The following is a 20,458-nucleotide window of genomic DNA, read 5'->3' as shown; positions in this document are numbered from 1 at the left end:
CATTTCATTTTGTTAGAACTTTTACAGGAATTTTGTCCCATTCAACTGATTTTTATCTTTCAAATTTGCTATAACTTTGTTAATCTGATTCCTTGTTATTTATACAACTCCTACCAGCCTATTTTGAAATTAAGCTGCTTGAATTGCTCCCTACACTAATGAACATTTCATTAACTTTACAAGACATTTCATCTATTCAATTCAATTTAATTTTTTTATTTACGGCATAAACCAGTTGACAACATTAGTACAAGTATTTTTGCAATTGACAAGATAACAGGTGTACATTATAACAAACAACAACTTTTTGACAATTAGCCGTATTCAACAATCTAAAAATACGAATTTGAGCAACATAAAAAGAGTGGCACAAAGGCGACAAAAAAAAGAAAAAAAAATAACAAAACTGCCTTAAGTAATGAGCCAATGTATGACTTGACTTACGGTTACAATGAAACAAAACAAGACAAAACAGTTGGCATTATTAAGGCAAGACAATGTGACTAGCAATGATAACAATAAAACAGTGGGGACATCTCAAATATCTCAATATAATTACTTTATCTAAAAAGTTTACCTGATCAAAACCAACATTAGTAACTTTTTTGTGTAATCCTAATTCAGACCTAACTATATGACAACCAGCTTTGCTTTTAGCATTTGCTATGAATTTACTATTGTCGATTCTTTTGGCAGCCCCACAGACCTTGATTGATTGATTGATTCTGTAGGGGCGGACCTTGTCCTGTTGCACGTCAGCCACTGATGGGCTTTTTGCGCTCCCCACATGGTACTTCAGAGTCCGTCAAACCTGAGTTGCTTAATGAACTCAAGCATCCTGTCAATGAGCTCCTCCTGAGGAAGGTGTCTGCCCCTTGTCATTGCACCAAGAGTACTGTGCCTTACCTCATTCAGAGCTGTGCAGTCGTAGAGTAGGTGATCAGCAGTCTCCTCTGATTGCCCACATTTCCTACACGCAGTGTCACCATTGTGGATCCTCAAGCGATGCAGGTGTAATTTCAGAAAGCCATGTCCAGTGACCATTCCTGTGATCTGTCTGAGTCGCCTTCTGTCCAAGCGTAGGGCATTGGAGGCGACCGTCTGGGAAGGGGAGAAGAGGGTGAGCTTACTTACCCTATGGTGCTGAAGCCTAACCCATCTTTTCCTGTGTTCCTCCTGAGCCCATGCCATGACTGAGTGACATGCATGCCCACGAGAGATTCCACAGAAAGGCTGTGGTCCCACGAAGTCTGAGGCTGACGCGACATTTGCTAGCCTGTCAGCCACCTCATTCCCTTCTATCCCTGAGTGCCCAGGGACCCAACAGAGCGTTACCTTGTTGCGCCTGCCCAGGTCACATACCGCAGAAAGGCAGTCCCAGACCACCTTAGAATTGAATTCATAGGAGTCAAGCGCTTTGAGCGCAGCCTGGCTGTCTGTAAAAATGGAAATGTTGATGTCCCTGAAGCCTAGCCTCAGGTTTTCCCTAGCACATACCATAATTGCAGTCATTTCGGCCTGGAACACAGTTGGGTGAGTGCCCATAGGAAGACAAATGTCCACCCCGTTCTGCACTCCATGAATTCCAGCCCCAGTCCCACTTCTTACCTTAGAACCATCAGTATACCATTCAAGGTCGCCTTGTGGAAGAGGATTCCCACCGGACATCCACTCATCCCTGGACGGAAGGAGGACAGTGAATGGTCTGGCGAAGAAGAATCGAGTCGGCATGTGATCCGAGGGCATGTCCATTACCTCCCCTCTTACCTGCTGAGTGATCCGAGAGTGACCTCGGGATCCTCCAACATCCAACCAAAGGTTTTCACACTGGAGTCTGTAGGCAGTCCTCCTCGCAGTGACCTTGACATACAGGTCAATCGGAGTGAGGTTGAGAAGGCAGTCCAGTAAGGCTCCCGGACAGTTGCTCATTGCGCCCGTGATGATGAGACAGGCGAGTCTTTGGACGGCAGCCAGATCTCTCACCGCCGACACTGAGTCCATCTTGGGCCACCACACGAGTGAGCCGTATGTCATGGCGGGCCTTACCACGGAGACAAATAGCCAGTGCATGAGCACCGGCTTGAGCCCCCAGGTTCCTCCCACCATCCGTCTGCAGGCCATGAGTCGATCAATGACCTTTTGGAGTTGTGGCCCCCATTGCAGCTTTCGGTCCAATACCACCCCCAGGTACTTTACCTGATTCTGCATTTCAAGCACTGTGTCTTGTAGTCTCAGAGGTCCTATGCCATTTAGATCGCGCCTCCTCGTGAAGGGGATAACCGCCACTTTGGAGGGGTTGATAGAAAGGCCTACCTCTCTGCACCATTGTCCAACTGACCTCAAGGCTGTGTTCATGAGGTCGGAGACCGTGTTATTGAATTTGCCCATAACTAGTATCACAATGTCGTCCGCGTATCCTTGAACGAATACACCACTATCACTGAGAGATCTAATTAAGTCGTCCACAACAAGGTTCCAGAGAAGAGGAGAGAGTACACCCCCCTGTGGACACCCTCGTGTGGTCCTGGCCTCCAGAACCTCATTGTGAAGAGAGAGTCTTACCTTCCTCCTCTTAAGTAGAGACTCTACCCACCTGCACACCACCTCATGGAATCCACGAGCTCTGGCAGCATTGATTACAGCCTGGGTTTCAGTGTTGTCAAAGGCGCCCTGGATGTCAAGGAACGCCCCAAGGGCAATCTCCTTGAACTCAAACGCCTTGTCGATTCTGCTTACCAGGTGATGTAGGGCAGAGTCACAGGATCTTCCTGGGGTATAGGCGTGCTGGTTTCTATGTAGGGGATTGACTCTGAGGACTGTGTCCCCCACATACCTCAGCACCAGTTTCCCTAGGGTCTTCAACAGGAATGAGGACAGAGAGATGGGACAGAAGGACTTGGGGATCCGTGTAACTTGCCTTACCAGGTTTTGGGATGAAAACCACCCTTGAGATGCTCCAGGCCGGGGGAATGTGTCCCAGGGCCAAGCTGGCCCTGAACAACTTACTCATTGCCGGAAGTAATATATCGATACCTTGCTGGAGACAGACAGGTCTTACCTCGTCAGGTCCAGGTGATTTGTATGGGATGAGTGACCCTATGGCCCATCTCACACGACTGTGTGTCACAATGTGGCACGCAACCCTCCACCGAGTGTTGTTTGCCCTTGCGACAGCTTGTTCCTCATCCTCCGGCACCAATGGCTCGCTTGGGATGATGCAGCCAGGGAAGTGGGTGGCCGCCATGAGCTTTAGCACTTCCTTAGGTTCATACAGCATTTCTCCCCCAGGCTCCTTGAGGGGGCCTAGCTTGGAGGAGTTGTCCTTTGTTAGGACAGTGTATATCCTAGATGTATCTCTAACACTTTCTAGCTTGCTACAGAAATGTTTCCAGGAGAGCCTTTTGGCCCTCCTTACAGCCATATTATATTGGGTTAGCAATCTATGGTAGCCATCCCAATTATTTGTCCTCTTCGTCCACCTGAACTGAGACCTGACTCTCTTTTTCAGGCTGGTGAGCTCTGTGGTCCACCAACTCACTTTACCCTGCTTCCTCACCGTTAGCGGGCAGCTCTCGTCAAAGGACGTGACAATGGCCTCGCCTAAGCTCCCAGAGGCAAGGTCTAGCGTGTTGGTGTCTCTGACCCAAGGGAACTGTGTGTCAAAGCATTCAATGCGCTCTTTAAGAGTTGATCTGTACATATCCCAATCTGCCTTTCTGGGATTCCTGAACTCAATCTTTTCCAAGGAAAAGTTACCAATGTTGAACATGATATGTCTGTGGTCAGAGAGGGAAGGTTCCTGGGATACCCTCCAATCCAGAATTCTGTGACTGATCCCCACGTTGGTTATAGTAAGATCTATTACAGATTCCCCAACCCTGCTATGAAAAGTTGGTTCTGAACCGACATTAGCAATCATTAGACCATTAGAGGCTAAGTATTCAAGAAGTGCCTTACCTCTTGCGTTATTATCCCTACATCCCCCAAGCAGTGTTGTGGGAGTTGGAGTCACAGCCCAGCACGAGGTCGTCGCCGGTCCTGGCCGAGTGCTCGACCAGCTTCCTAACTTCCTCTTGCGGAGGCTGCGTGGGCTCATCTTGCGGCATATATACTGAAGCAAGTAGAAGACGCCGTCCGGACTCCCTGCATTTGGTCTCTACCGTCGTGATGTCTCTGGAACAAAATTCCAGAACCGGCACACAGATGGTGTCATTACTAGTCCAAATGCAGGTTCTAGGATTCCGGACCTGAGCCGAGAATACCTGGCCCCTAGAGACCCCCATTCCCGTTATATTGCCGTCTCTAACCCAGGGTTCCTGGATAAGGGCAAAGTCAAAAGCCCCAACCGCTGTACTCGCACAGAGTACCGCAGTGGCAGCTTTACTGTGCTGTAGGTTCGCCTGCAGTATTCGGATCGTCATCAGGAGCACCTGAAAGAACCTTGAGTTGAACCCTTGTTATACCCAAGAAAATCCTCCAGCCCCTGTCCCTCAGGAACTTGGCACTCCCGCAGTCAATTGCCAGAACCAGAGTTTGGTGTTCCGCCTCTCGCTTGCAACTGACCACTCTCCAGTCTCTGGTTGACAGTCCAGGATTCAGCTTCTGGACAAACTCAAAGATTTCTTTAGGATCTTTCCTGGCCAGGATCCAGTCGGTATGGAGAAGGACCTTGGTGGTACGCAGGAGATCTTTATGATCCCCCACAATCACACTCGGCCCCCCCACGCCCACCGGACCCAGACCAACAGCCACCTCCTTGAGCCAATCTCTGGTCTCCTCGTTTCCGCACATGACTGCGAGGGCACCTTTGTCCTTGTAGGTTTTCAGGATCTGCTGAGGAGTGGCGGCCATAATAACCATCTCAAACAGTTTCTCCTGTAACAAGCAAAATTGTTCATCAGTGAACCTATCGTCAGGATAGTTCTCTGGAACAATCGCCATCTTCCAGCCCGAGAGTTGGTCCTTGAAGGTCAAGTCCTTGCTGGCATCGCCCTCTGCAGCGCTCCTTGGCGGCGGGGGTGGGACATCCCACCTTCTCGGCCGCTTTGGGGTCTGCTGAGTCTGATGCTGCTGCGGTGGACCTGAAACTCTACGCATAGGAGAAATACCAGAGCCCTCTCCTCCAGCAGGACTAGGAGTTTCAGCCTGCCTTTTCCTCTTGGGCTTGTTGACAAACCCTTTGGATTTTTTGTACTCAGCTTTTGAAAGCCAAGTACCCTCAGCCTCCTTCCTTGCCCTGACCTGTGTCCTCCACACACTAGGGGGTAAAGATGGCCGTTGTCTTCTCTCCTGTTCTGGAACAGTTGCACATGCCTGGGTCTCTAAGCTCAGATCCGGTGTTGCCACCTCAGAGGTAGAGCCCAGGGTTAGATTTGAATGGGCGCTTGAGTCAGCCACACTACCCGCCAAAGCCCTGTGTGCTTCCTCAAGCATTTGAACGTCGTCGATACCAAGATTTTGTGGAGATCTAGCAATGAGGGAGCTCCTGGCAAAAGCCTCTTTGCCCCCCTCCACCTTCGTCTCTGAAACATTGTCTGATAATTTGCCCTCCCCAGAATCCATGGGCAAGCCCTCCAAGTTGGAGGGGTGGGATTCACGCCTAGGCGCTGACCCACCTGGGGTAGTTTCCGTAGTTTGATTAGCAGACATCATAGCTTCTGAAACAATACCAGGTTAGCAGTTTGAAGACCGTACCGTGTTCCATACACTCCGCTCATCAATACCTACTCCAGCACCGCTGCACACATACCAGAACTGGAGGGCAGTGCAGCAGCCTTACCGTGATCCGTTCACTCCGCCTGCTGCTCAATTGACACTGAGCCCGGACCGGTGTCCATCACCTCGGCCTCAGGTCATACTAGTGTCGCTGCTCCCCGACCCTAGGGCAGACATTCACTCTGCCACCATAGATCCGCTGCCTTTAGTGATAACAGTGGCACCCCATGTAGGCTGTGACTAAAGGACACAGTACAGATTAACTGACTCACAGCGGTCTTGAGGGAAGGGTGCCACAAGGGCCCACATCCCCCCTGAGGGGCTTACGCTTACCTCTCGCCACCCCACAGACCTTTTTAAAAATCTTGTAAGACCTTACGCTTCTTAAAACAGTTTCATATTTTGAAATATTCGCTAGTTTGTGTAGTTCTCGTTTACGCCTACTTAAAATTCAGATACCAGTTGTAATCTTATTTTTGTTAGGTGAGAATTTTAAGAACGTTGTTTCAGCTACCATGTCGGGACTGGGGTGGAAACCAGCTAGGATTGTAGGGAATGAAGTTAAGAACACGCCTTTGGTCGCTCACGTTGCGGCAAAGAGAATTCGATGAAAACTATAATTTAGATCAATCCTAGTATTATAATTTCAAAACACCTATCCTAACGTATTGGTTGCACAATTGAAAAGAATTGTTTTGATTAAATTATGCCTGTGTCTTTTCTGGTCTATTATGAAACATGGACGATTTATAAATGTGGATTTTGTTTGACAGAATATAGAAGACAAGTCGATAACATGGCTGGCCGAGTGTTGTCCTCAACTACACTACCTGTGCCTATCTGGCTGCTCACATTTGACAGACACTGCACTCATAGTCCTAGCTCAGTACAGTCATCAACTGAGCACTCTGGAGGTGGCTGGATGCTCACAATTCACTGACACTGGCTTCCAAGCTCTAGCTAGGGTCAGTCACATTCTTTGTTTAAAGATCATGATTGGTGATGGTGAGTTGATGTTATTTAAGAGATTTATTTCAGATAATTTCTTACAAGATTAGTAAAAAACAAAGTTTTCAAAGTGTCAGGATCTGTAATCAGGTGGGAAAGTACCTAACCATAATAGTTGTTAAACGGTTGCTCAGTTGATAGAAGTAGGGGTTCCTGGTACCTGTCACTACTCTTGTATTGTACAGGCTCACCCCTTGCTATGCTTGAGGCCCATGTCGCCAAACAAAAGCAAAGTTAACCCTCCTGGTGTGTCACTTTTTTCTGTAGTGTCACGTAATCTTTGGGCATTTTGCAACGATATGTATAAAAATTATAAAAATTCTTTTTTTTTAGAGGAACTATACCATGTTATATATTTTTGTGTAGTTAAATACACACTAGAGGTGTGCGTATATCCAAAAAATTGGGTTGGATTCGGTTCGGTTCGGATATCCTTAACCGACCAGAGCCCAAATTTCTTATCCGACACTATCTGTTAAATATCCGACTTTTTCGAATATACTGTATATTACAAGTAAGTTACGGCATTTAGAGTGAAAACAAAAAGTTCATAAGATAATAATCATTAGTTTCCATTTTCCAAGGACGTTTTTCAAAATTACGTTTCCATCAATGTGATGGGGGTCGTCAACTAAGACTAATTGTCTAGTCGTCAAAACATTCATATGCGCTTCGTCTAGTCTTCACCTTGAAAAATAATCGAATCAAATTCAATTCAATTCAATTCAAAATATCTTTATTCATTCAACAATACAACAAAATAACAATTGACAATTAATATACATTACATAGAATACAAGACATAGTTATAACCAATAGAAATTAAGAATGAATAGTTAGGTTCCTCATTTTCTCGTGTTGAGGAACCATTACAATCTAAAAGACGTACTGGAGAACAAAAACAAATAATACATTATGCTATATATAAAGATTAAACATATTATATAATGGCAAATTTGTATCAAAACAATTTAAAACTATGAAATAAACGTTTTTCCACAGATTCAAATAAAACATTAAAGTGATAGATAATAACAATAAAATACAGTACAGAAAAAAATCAAAACATGTGTACTTCCATTTACAACAACTAGGACAATAATGTTTCAACTCCAGGTAAAGTAAAAAGCCACTTCTTTAACCTATTTACAAATATTTTAGAACTAGTACTTAAACAAATATCCTTTGGAAGAAAGTTAAATAACTTAGGAGCTAGAAAACTAAAAAAGCGTCTAAAAAACTCATTATAAGGGTGTGGAGTAACAACAAAATTTCTAGATCTTAGTCTATCAGAATAAACCTGCTGATTTCCTAAAACGTGACCAGATCTAATAAAAAATATTCTTAGTACTCTGAAAACAAAGAGGTGTCTTAGTGGAAAGATTTTTAGAGATTTAAATAAGGGAAAACAATGTTCTAGCCTGTCTACACCCATAATCAACCTTACTATATTTTTTTGGGCTACAATCAAAGGAATAATGCTGGAGTGGTAAATACCTCCCCAACATGATATGCCATATTGCAGTTTGGAATCCACCAAAGCAAAATAAACAGTTCTTAAAATAGATCGAGGACAGCAAGACTTTAGCAAATAAAATTTTCTTAGGCAAGACCATAGATATTTTTTTAGATTATTTACGTGGGGCTTCCAGCTAACATTTTCATCAACTGTGAGACCAAGATATTTAATGTCTTTAACTTTCTGAATATCCATGCAACCCTTACAAGAGGAAGCCGGTACTCCCTGTAAACAGTGTAAACATTTATAAAGTAGTTTTTGATCTACTACATCGGTTTTATTCCTCAAGGAGAATCGAATGTACTTGGTTTTGTCACTCAGGGCCATTTTGTTTTCAGAGGTGAACCAGATTTTTAATTGATCAAGATCTTCTTGCATATGTCTCATTAAAAGGGCTGAATCCTTATGACAGTAACTAAGAACCGTATCATCGGCAAAACAAGTTATTCTTCCAAAAAATGTTCCTGTACATAAATCATTGATATAAACTAAAAACAGAATAGGGCCAAGCACTGAACCCTGGGGGACACCACAGGTTATGGACAAATTAGAACTAGTGACCTTTTGTAGCTTAACACATTGAGATCTACCGGACAGATAACTATTAAACCAATTCCAGGCAACTCCTCGAACACCTGCATTCCAAAGTTTTGAAAGAAGTATTGTGTGATCAACTGAATCAAAGGCCTTTTTAATGTCCACAAACACACCACACACAACAAACAAATGTACCGTAATAACAATCGTATCTAAGTAACGTGCGGTACTGCAATACGAGACTTATAGTACGGTGCAATTAGACCTAAACCGGGACATCCAAAAAAAAAGTTTCAAACCAGTGCCAAATTGTTGAGTACACTTCCCTCAATATGTAAAAAAAAGTTACACTGATTTGAGTGTCGGGTTTGGGGGGGAGGGGGTGAAAATAGGACTTTTTTTACTTTTTTGCAAATACCTCAAAAACGGTGCGTTTTTCTTAAAACGTAATCAGTTACAAAAATAATCTACATTAAATTTCGAACAAAATGATACCATACAATACCTATCTACTATGAACGGTTCAGGTAATATTGAGGGGTAAATGTGATTTTTTTCTTAAATTCTAAAAAAAGTTGTTTTTTAAATGGAGGAAACCCATGGACACCCATAAAAAAAGTTTCTAATGAATGCCAAATTGTTCAATAAACCCCCCTTAATATGTATAAAAAAGTTACACGGATTTGATTGTCAGATTTGGGAAGGAGGGTTAAAATAAAAGGGGGGGGGGAATGGGACTTTTTTTGCTATTTTACAAATATCTCGAAATCAGTGCGTTTTTCTTCAGATATAATGAATTACAAAAATAATCTACATTAAATTTCGAACAAAATGATACCATACAATACCTATCTACTATGAATGGTTCAGGTAATATTGAGGGGTAAATGTGATTTGTTCTTAAAATTCTAAAAAAAAGTTGTTTTTTATCTGGAGGAAACCCATGGACACCCATAAAAAAAGTTTCTAACAAGTGCCAAATTGTTCAATAAGCCTCCCTTAATATGTGTAAAAAAGTTACACTGATTTGAGTGTCGGATTTGGGAAGGAGGGTTAAAATAAAAGGGGGGGGGGGAATAGGACTTTTTTTGCTATTTTACAAATATCTCGAAAACGGTGCATTTTTCTTAAAATATAATGAATTACAAAAATAATCTACATTAAATTTCGAACAAAATGATACCATACAATACCTATCTACTATGAACGGTTCAGGTAATATTGAGGGGTAAATGTGATTTTTTCTTAAAATTCTAAAAAAAGTTGTTTTTTATCTGGAGGAAACCCATGGACACTCATAAAAAAAGTTTCTAACAAGTGCCAAATTGTTTAATAAACCTCCTTTAATATGTGTAAAAAAGTTACACTGATTTGCGTGCCGGTCTTGGGTAGGAGGGTGTGAAAACGGGGTTGGGAATTTTATTCATAAGTAATTTTGTAAATTTTGTTAAGTAACATTTTTTATTTTCCATTTTAACACAAATATAACTACAATATAACTAAATATGACTTACCTACCTAAAAAAGACAAAACCTACCTAGATACGGGAACACGGTGAACTTTCTACCGTTTGAATTCTCAAGAAGATCGAATAAAAACGATTTTTAGTTGTAAAATTATTGTGATCAAGGCTACGCTATTCAGGGTTGCCTCATTTTACATATAAAAATCGTGATATTTATTTATTTTTTATTTTTTTAAAAGCCAAATAAAAGTGTTACAGACATTTTTTCATAAAATTAGCCATATTCAGCAATTTCAATTAAAAAAATTAAATGCCCGCCATTTTAAAATTTTTATTGGATTAAGATAATTTGTTTCTAACGTGGGTCTATTTTACCTCAACATACATACCAAGTTTGTTAATGATCGGTTAAAAAATTCAGAAATAATGTTTTTGTGAAAAAACAAAATGGCAAATAACGAAGCGATTTTGGAAAAATTTTCTTGATTTTCTTTTTATTTTCACCCATAGAACCATTTCCTGGGGTTTGGCTGTTTACTTACAGGACTCCCTGTATACAGGATGTCTCACCTAAAGTGAACCAATAGCTAACTTTTTTATAATGAGTTATACAGTTGACTTCGTATGGGACACTCCCCTTTATTTTTTTAGATGATTTGGAATGGTTCCTAATTTTAAAAATATGTTCGCCATTTTCCAATATATCCGACAACTTTGTTATTTCTTATGGAACACCCTGTAGTTTATGATTGTTTTAGAAAATAAATCCAATTTAAAACATTTTTAATTTTGACATTTTCTCTTAAAAGCTACTAGTTTAGGAGTTACAGCATGTTACACTTATGGAAAAAAGGCTTGTTGTGTACATTCCGCATCCTGTAGCTCATAAACGAGTACCTAAGTTAATGAAAATGCAAAGAACAAAAACTTTTTTATGGGTATCCATGGTTTTCCTGCATTTAAAAAACAGCTTTTTAGAATTAAAAAGAAAAATCACATTTACCCCTCAATATCTCCTAACACGTTCATGGTAGATAGGTATTTTATGGCATCATCTTGTTTAAAATTTAATATAGATTATTTTTGTAATTCATTATATTTTAAGAAAAACGCACCGTTTTCGAGATATTTGTAAAATAGCAAAAAAGTCCCATCCCCCCCCCTTTTATTTTAACCCTCCTTCACAAATCCGACACTCAAATCAGTGTAACTTTTTTACACATATTAAGGGAGGCTTATTGAACAATTTGGCACTTGTTAGAAACTTTTTTTATGGGTGTCCATGGGTTTCCTCCAGATAAAAAACAACTTTTTTTTAGAATTTTAAGAAAAAATCACATTTACCCCTCAATATTACCTGAACCATTCATAGTATATAGGTATTGTATGGTATCATTTTGTTCGAAATTTAATGTAGATTATTTTTGTAATTCATTATATTTGAAGAAAAACGCACCGATTTCAAGATATTTGTAAAATAGCAAAAAAAGTCCCATTTCCCCCCCCCCCCTTTTATTTTAACCCTCCTTCCCAAATCCGACACTCAAATCCGTGTAACTTTTTTAGACATATTAAGGGGGGTTTATTGAACAATTTGGCATTCATTAGAAACTTTTTTTATGGGTGTCCATGGGTTTCCTCCATTTAAAAAACAACTTTTTTTTAGAATTTTAAGAAAAAATCACATTTACCCCTCAATATTACCTGAACCATTCATAGTAGATAGGTATTGTATGCTATCATTTTGTTCGAAATTTAATGTAGATTATTTTTGTAATTCATTATATTTGAAGAAAAACGCACCGATTTCGAAATATTTGTAAAATAGCAAAAAAAGTCCCATTCCCCCCCTTTTTATTTTAACCCCCTTCCCAAAGCCGACACTGAAATCCGTGTAACTTTTTATACATATTAAGGGAGGTTTATTGAACAATTTGGCATTCATTAGAAACTTTTTTTATGGGTGTCCATGGGTTTCCTCCATTTAAAAAACAACTTTTTTTAGAATTTTAAGAAAAAAATCACATTTACCCCTCAATATTACCTGAACCGTTCATAGTAGATAGGTATTGTATGGTATCATTTTGTTCGAAATTTAATGTAGATTATTTTTGTTTTTGAGGTATTTGTGAAAAAGTAAAAAAAGTCCTATTTTCACCCCATTTTCACCCCCTCCCCCCCAAACCCGACACTCAAATCAGTGTAACTTTTTTACACATATTAAGGGAGGCTTATTGAACAATTTGGCACTTGTTAGAAACTTTTTTTATGGGTGTCCATGGGTTTCCTCCAGATAAAAAACAACTTTTTTTTAGAATTTTAAGAAAAAATCACTTTTACCCCTCAATATTACCTGAACCATTCATAGTAGATAGGTATTGTATGGTATCATTTTGTTCGAAATTTAATGTAGATTATTTTTGTAATTCATTATATCTGAAGAAAAACGCACCGATTTCAAGATATTTGTAAAATAGCAAAAAAAGTCCCATTTCCCCCCCCTTTTATTTTAACCCTCCTTCCCAAATCTGACACTCAAATCCGTGTAACTTTTTTAGACATATTAAGGGGGGTTTATTGAACAATTTGGCATTCATTAGAAACTTTTTTTATGGGTGTCCATGGGTTTCCTCCATTTAAAAAACAACTTTTTTTAGAATTTTAAGAAAAAAATCACATTTACCCCTCAATATTACCTGAACCGTTCATAGTAGATAGGTATTGTATGGTATCATTTTGTTCGAAATTTAATGTAGATTATTTTTGTTACTGATTATGTTTTAAGAAAAACGCACCGTTTTTGAGGTATTTGCGAAAAAGTAAAAAAAGTCCTATTTTCACCCCATTTTCACCCCCTCCCCCCCAAACCCGACACTCAAATCAGTGTAACTTTTTTTTACATATTGAGGGAAGTGTACTCAACAATTTGGCACTGGTTTGAATCTTTTTTTTTGGATGTCCCGGTTTGCTCTTTTTTTAAGCTAATTGCACTGTACTATTATAAAAACCTAAAAATTGTAGTTTTGACCTAAATATTAACTACCAAAGGAAAGCCTAACAGAACACTAAATTTAAACCTTGTATTTATTATTTTCTTTCTAGAGTTTTACTTAAGCCTACACTAAAATATTCATGAGCTCATGTCACCACAGATCATATTGCCTCTACTCATACTCACACAAACACGAACATAAACACACTCGTACATTGTTAAATAAAATTACGACAAAAGGTTCTCATGGACGGAACAAAGGCCTGTGACGAACAGTATTTATTTAATAGTACCGTCGTGGGAGCCGGCTGGAGAACACTGAAGGCGACGATGTATGTTTGGACATGGACTCGTCCTGCGGGGGTTGTCAGTCGAAGATGGACTTGTGAATGATTTTATTAAAAGTTAAGACAATTAAGTGACATTAATGTTTAACCAAGCTCCTTGTTTTGTTCTATCATGCTCATGTTTACTTTGTAAACGCTTCACCACAACATTAAACTGCATTAAAAAAAGAGAAACGTGACAAAATAACTTATTTTATTTTTTTGCATCACATTGCATTAATTAAATATACAAGACTCAATAAAAGCTCGGGACTAGCTTTTCTCAAAGAGCTTGGTGTGCACTTTACAAAAAGAAAAATAGGTTTCTAAATTGATGCTCTTGGACGTTACAGAATTGTAGACTGCTTGAGAAGATGGACTTAGAAGAGTGTGTGCTCATTACAGATGCAACCCTTATTCATCTTGCAATGGGATGTCCTCGACTGGAGAAACTGGTATGTTACAATACTGTGATTTCATTGGATAGCACATTTTGTATCCTAATGTCATTGCGTCACTGGGTACATAAATACTTATGGATGTTGATGGTAACTATATATTCATAAGGAAGAAACATCCTTCATCTAAATTAAAATATTAAGTCTTTCTTTTTGTAAGAAAATAGAAAGCAATTTAGGGTGTTTTAGTGTGTGATTTTTAAAACAAAATGAAATACTACTTTTTGTTGCTTCTTGAGCAGTAGTTTGAATATCACCTATATTACCCCAGCTCTTGAACTTGGGATAGCTAAAAAGAGTAGTGTTTTAATAACAACTGGATCAATTGACAGTACAAAGTAATATCAATAATTTCAGCTTAAATTCAGTGATCCAGAGGCTATTTCAAAACACAATACAGAAACATGAATAAAATAAATTCGGTGGATGATACATAATACAACTATGGAATATAATTTTTATTTGTGAACTCACACTCATTTCACTGCAACAAATGATTCTGCCCCTTTCTTTGAAAGATCAAATGCATCTTCCACAGACCTTCCCAAAATTCATACCCCTCTCCTCAGGCAAGATTATTACCATTTATTTCCATTCCACAACTTGATACAACTATTCGGATCCCTTTCTTGCTTCATTGAGATCTTTAGGAATTAGGCGACTTGCTGGCTCAGTCGGTGAAATCTGCTGCTCCTTAAAATCAATCAGGCCAGTTCATTCTATTTTATACCGGCTCACTCCTTACTTATCTTGATACGGCTCATGGGAGGCCTTTGAGGTCCATATGGACTGGAAAATTCAAGGTTAAGAGAAGCTGTCAACTAAAATGATGTATATTATAAAGTTATAATATATATACCTTACTATATATCGCACTGTAATGTGTAATAAAGTATTTATGATGCCTATTTCAATTGCTCCTGAGCCGTCAAATCAGACATTGCTGATTCAGGAATGATCGCTTGTTGTTTTTGATTTTTCATTTTATTTTTCTTACTGGCAACTAGGGGTCTGCGGGTCCCCGAATTGATCGTGTCGGGTCGGGCCAGCGGAAGGCCCGAGAGACCGGGGCGGGTCAAAGATTTGTTCGAACCAAGATCGGGTCGGGCCAAAAAACGAATCGGCTATTAATTTGTTTTTAAAGAAACACAAACCTGTAATTATATCTATTATTGCAAAGGAATTAAAATGTTAAAATGAGAATTAAATATTAAGTTTGGTTATAAGAAATAAGACTATTTATCCAGAGGTACTAGTTTAATTGTTTATTGTTTATGCCATACCTAATTAAAAATATATTTTAGTAAATTACATAATACAAGAAAAGTAATAAAGAATCTGAAAGAAGGATCTGAAACTCGTTCTTTTATTTTCCTATTGTCCTTTGTGTCATTCAGTAACAACATTTCTGATCGTCTGGTTCGACATCAGCAAGTAAGTCAACAAAGAGGTTAGGCCTAAATGTTTTATCATTTTTGGAAAGTTTAATAACAGTAAAATGACTTTTTTTCGTAAGTTAGAAGGGGTTTCAAAAACTATATTTCTAAGATCAAATACAATATATACAAGACACTAACTACCATAAATTAATTTCTTTGAAAATAATCTGTAACAGTTTTATGTTTTTGAATTAAGAAATATATCTTTTTGTCTCTACTTCCTTGTTTCTTACACAATGTTGTCAGCAATTGGAGCAACCGAATGGTGTAAGAGGGGAGGGGGAGGGTCTATGACCTTGAGTGCCCCCGGGCCTGGCTGGTGAGAGTGATTCATGGTTTTTGTTTACATCCTACTGATTTTGTTTACGATTCTGATTCCTTCCTTCCACCCCGCAGTTTCAAGTTTCAAAAACATTGACTTACAGTTTAAAAACATTGACTTGTGTTGCTAATTAGGGCAACTAGTGTCGCTCCTTATGTTGCCAAGTTGGCATTTTATTTTCTTTTCTTTTGATTTAATATAATCTTCTATATATTGGTTAAGAGTTCCTTTTTGGGTACCTAATTAATTGTGATATTGTTTGACTTGAGTTTATGGATTTTTATTTCTTTTCATTTACGGTATTAGCAATCAAAATCAGTTGTTTTTACATTTTAATCTCTTGCAGTAGGTCTATACATACTATTGTTTGACATGATATGCAATTTTTACAGTCTTTACTAATTATACAGTAAACAATGTGTGTGTTAGTTACTGTTTTTGAGTTTTATAGTAAATCAGTTTACACAACATCTTTTCTTCAATCAGATCAGTTCTCCACTTGTCGTGTTTCTTAGCCTATTTTAGGCCCTATAAACACAATTCATATGTAAAGCTGTAGGCCTACTAATGCCAATAATAGATAAATTATGTATTTATGATGCTGTAACTAATAATGCTATTGCAAGTGTGAGGTTTTTATACTTAAGAGGTTAGGAGGCAGGGAATGAATGATACATATTGATTAGTGGAATAATAGAATTTTTATTTTCTTCTTTCTTGCAGTCTTAAAGCCAGTCAACAGGCCCTAAAATTGTGATATGTTAATTGATTTGTTTATGATCGTTTTTTCTTTTTATATCAGGTTCCATTCAAAATTTGTTGTAATTTAGTTATTTCAACAGTTATGGGAAAGAATGTCTTCATAAAAAATGTTATTTTCTTCTTTCTTGCAGTTGAGGCAATTCCCAAGCTGTAAATAAGATATGAAATTGAAATAATATACATAAATACATTTTTTTCATATTTTATTATCAAGTAATATTATAAACACAGATAGAAGTTAAAACAATTAAAAATCCGGTAATTAATGAATTTTGTCTTGAATCTTGAGACCCAAGGACCAAAATGATCGGCCCGACCCAACCCGACCCGAACTAAAAAGGTCTGTCCCGCAGACCCCTAGTGGCAACTTAAGTCATTTTTGGTTTTTATCTCAGACTCTGTGGGACCTATGCTAGGCCTGTCTAACCCTTTTTAAGGTTCCTACGTGTAACCCTGTTGGTAAGCCGAGTGGTTCTACCTGGTTTATCTACTTGTGTAATTTTATTTTTAAGTAGTGTGAACGCACAGTGTCCTGTCTAAATTATAGGTCCCCACCAAACCCCACTGACTAGAGGGGCGATAATAAGTGTTGTGTCTAGTGACACTTTTATTTTATTCTGAGCTCTACTTAACTAAGACTAATATTAATTAAGACTACCGAAAACACCTCTGGAGGATCCCAGCAACCCTACTCCTGCGAGTCCTGGGACTTTGTCCATTTTTTAGGTGGCGTAATTTCCTGCGTAACTCTTTGTATTTACCTGGCAGGAAATACGCGTCACAAGTGCTCAAGTTAATGGATAACTCCTTGTCCAATGATTTGGGTCTGTTATTCCCTATTTTACATATTCCAGATATTTTATTTCAACTCGCCACTAGGTAGCAGAGACTGAGTTTTGACGGCCCTATCCCTATTGAGGCTACCAGCCGCCTAATACCCATGAAATTCATGTGCTAGCCTTCCATTGGTTCTAGGTGCCACCCTCATATTTGTCTATGTGCTGATCACACGTAATCTAGCCTGGCATGAGGATCCAAACAAATCAAGCTGGTGATTTCTCTCACTCCATTTATCACTGTAGACAAGGGTTCATATCAACCCAACAAGATGGTATTATATCAAGTGTGGCGATTGTTTATTGGTACTTAACCGATTAAGGTGGTGCAGTAAAACCTCACTAACTCGACAATTTGTGGAATTAGAGGTTTTTGAGTTTCAGTGTTGTCGAATTATCCATAACATTGAAACTTTGCAAACGCGATGGTAAAAGCTCGGCTTGAGCTCGATTTTCTGACTTAGTGCTCGATCTCTCAATTTCAAGCTTGTATCAGCTTGGTGGCTCAAGCTTGTTGGATCAGCTCAGCTCGAAAATCGAACTGCTTCACATGAAAAGTCTAACACAACGATAATAAGGCAAAGCCAGCAAGACAAGCGCCCTGTCAGCTGAAGACTGTCGAGTTAGTGAGGTTTTACTGTATTACATTAAGTGGAGTGGTAGTTGGGTGAAGGTGGTATTGCATTAAGTGTGGTGGTGGTTGGGTGAAGGTGGTATTACATTAAGTGTGGTGGTATTTGGGTGAAGGTGGTATTGCATTAAGTGTGGTGGTGGTTGGGTGAAGGTGGTATTACATTAAGTGTGGTGGTATTTGGGTGAAGGTGGTATTACATTAAGTGGGGTGGTAGTTGGGTGAAGGTGGTATTACATTAAGTGTGGTGGTGGTTGGGTGAAGGTGGTATTACATTAAGTGGGGTGGTAGTTGGGAGAAGGTGGTATTACATTAAGTGTGGTGGTGTTTGGGTGAAGGTGGTATTACATTAAGCGGGATGGTGGTTGGGTGAAGGTGGTATTACATTAAGCGGGATGGTGGTTGGGTGAAGGTGGTATTACATTAAATGTGGTGGTGGTTGGGTGAAGGTGGTATTACATTAAGTGTGGTGGTAATTGGGTGAAGGTGGTATTACATTAAGTGGGGTGGTAGTTGGGTGAAGGTGGTATTACATTAAGCGGGATGGTGGTTGGGTGAAGGTGGTATTACATTAAATGTGGTGGTGGTTGGGTGAAGGTGGTATTACATTAAGTGTGGTGGGGGTTGGGTGAAGGTGGTATTACATTAAGCGGGATGGTGGTTGGGTGAAGGTGGTATTACATTAAGTGTGGTGGTAGTTGGGTGAAGGTGGTATTACATTAAGTGTGGTGGTGGTTGGGTGAAGGTGGTATTACATTAAGTGAAGTGGTAGTTGGGGGAAGGTGGTATTGCATTAAGTGTGGAGGTGTTTGGGTGAAGGTGGTATTACATTAAGTGTGGTGGTGGTTGGGTGAAGGTGATATTACATTAAGTGTGGTGGTGGTTGGGTGAAGGTGGTATTACATTAAGTGTGGTGGTGGTTGGGTGAAGGTGGTATTACATTAAGTGTGGTGGTGTTTGGGTGAAGGTGGTATTACATTAAGTGGGGTGGTGGTTCGGTAAAGGTGGTATTACATTAAGTGTGGTGGTGGTTGGGTGAAGGTGATATTACATTAAGTGTGGTGGTGGTTGGGTGAAGGTGGTATTACATTAAGTGTGGTGGTGGTTGGGTGAAGGTGGTATTGCATTAAGTGTGGAGGTGTTTGGGTGAAGGTGGTATTACATTAAGTGTGGTGGTGGTTGGGTGAAGGTGGTATTACATTAAGTGTGGTGGTGGTTGGGTGAAGGTGGTATTACATTAAGTGTGGTGGTGGTTGGGTGAAGGTGATATTACATTAAGTGTGGTGGTGGTTGGGTGAAGGTGATATTACATTAAGTGTGGTGGTGGTTGGGTGAAGGTGATATTACATTAAGTGTGGAGGTGTTTGGGTGAAGGTGGTATTACATTAAGTGTGGTGGTGGTTGGGTGAAGGTGGTATTACATTAAGTGTGGTGGTGGTTGGGTGAAGGTGGTATTACATTAAGTGTGGTGGTGGTTGGGTGAAGGTGATATTACATTAAGTGTGGTGGTGGTTGGGTGAAGGTGGTATTACATTAAGTGGAGTGGTGGTTGGGTGAAGGTGGTATTACATTAAGCGGGATGGTGGTTGGGTGAAGGTGGTATTACATTAAGTGTGGTGGTGGTTCGGTAAAGGTGGTATTACATTAAGTGTGGTGGTGGTTGGGTGAAGGTGGTATTAAATTAAGTGGGATGGTGGTTGGGTGAAGGTGGTATTACATTAAGTGTGGTGGTGGTTGGGTGAAGGTGGTATTACATTAAGTGGGATGGTGGTTGGATGAAGGTGGTATTACATTAAGTGGGATGGTGGATGGGTTAAGGTGGTATTACATTAAGTGTGGTGGTAGTTGGGTGAAGGTGGTATTATGTAAAAAAAGAAGAGTTGTCAAGATAAATGTTGTGGAAACCATCCCTAAGCCTATTGCAATCTGTGACTAGACAGCCAAGATGGGAGGCATCGACCGGAATGATCACTATTGCACCAGCTACGGCTTTGCCAAAAACGTTTGAAGTGGTGGAGAAAATTGTATTTCTGGATTCTAGAAGTGCCAATAGGAAATAGCTTTATTTTGTACAATATTGAAAGAGAGAAGAACAATTTGAGACCAGTTATCCATTCAACGTACAGAAAAGAATTTATAAAGGAACTGGTTGGGGATGTCAGAAACCTTAGCTGCAAACAGGGTCGCCCCCACTCTGCAGAAGGAGATGATGTTGTTCAATTGAATGGGATGTACCATTCCCTGCAGGTACAAGAAGCGAAACTAAAGACTGTGCAGTTTGTTCCAACAGAAAGGTTCCAGGAGGGCAAAGGGAGACCAGTTTTTACTTTGCTACGTGTCCTTGGAAACCCGGACTTCATCCAAACAACTGTTTTGACAAATATCATACAATCAAACATTTCAAAAATTGAAGTAAGGCCCTTTACACAAGATAATAGGCCTAAACT

General features: G+C 39.7%; 1 protein-coding gene across 3 annotated transcripts in view; it reads left to right on the top strand.

Annotated features, from left to right (window-relative positions):
- Positions 1-20,458, top strand: part of LOC128997753 (F-box/LRR-repeat protein 20-like) — an 87,592-nt gene that overhangs the window by 43,141 nt on the left and 23,993 nt on the right. For all 3 annotated transcript variants that reach the window (XM_054423410.1, XM_054423412.1, XM_054423411.1), the window contains exons 7-8: positions 6,489-6,680; positions 13,917-14,018. In XM_054423410.1, coding sequence (XP_054279385.1) covers positions 6,489-6,680; positions 13,917-14,018 — 294 coding nt within the window. The remainder of the gene's footprint in view (positions 1-6,488; positions 6,681-13,916; positions 14,019-20,458) is intronic.

The sequence above is a fragment of the Macrosteles quadrilineatus genome, unplaced genomic scaffold (genome assembly GCF_028750875.1).
Source record: "Macrosteles quadrilineatus isolate MER2022 unplaced genomic scaffold, UCM_ALF_1.0 Scaffold_7__1_contigs__length_78375512, whole genome shotgun sequence".
Taxonomy (NCBI): domain Eukaryota; kingdom Metazoa; phylum Arthropoda; class Insecta; order Hemiptera; family Cicadellidae; genus Macrosteles; species Macrosteles quadrilineatus.
Note: the sequence above shows the minus strand (reverse complement) of the source record. Positions and strands in the feature narration are given on the sequence as shown.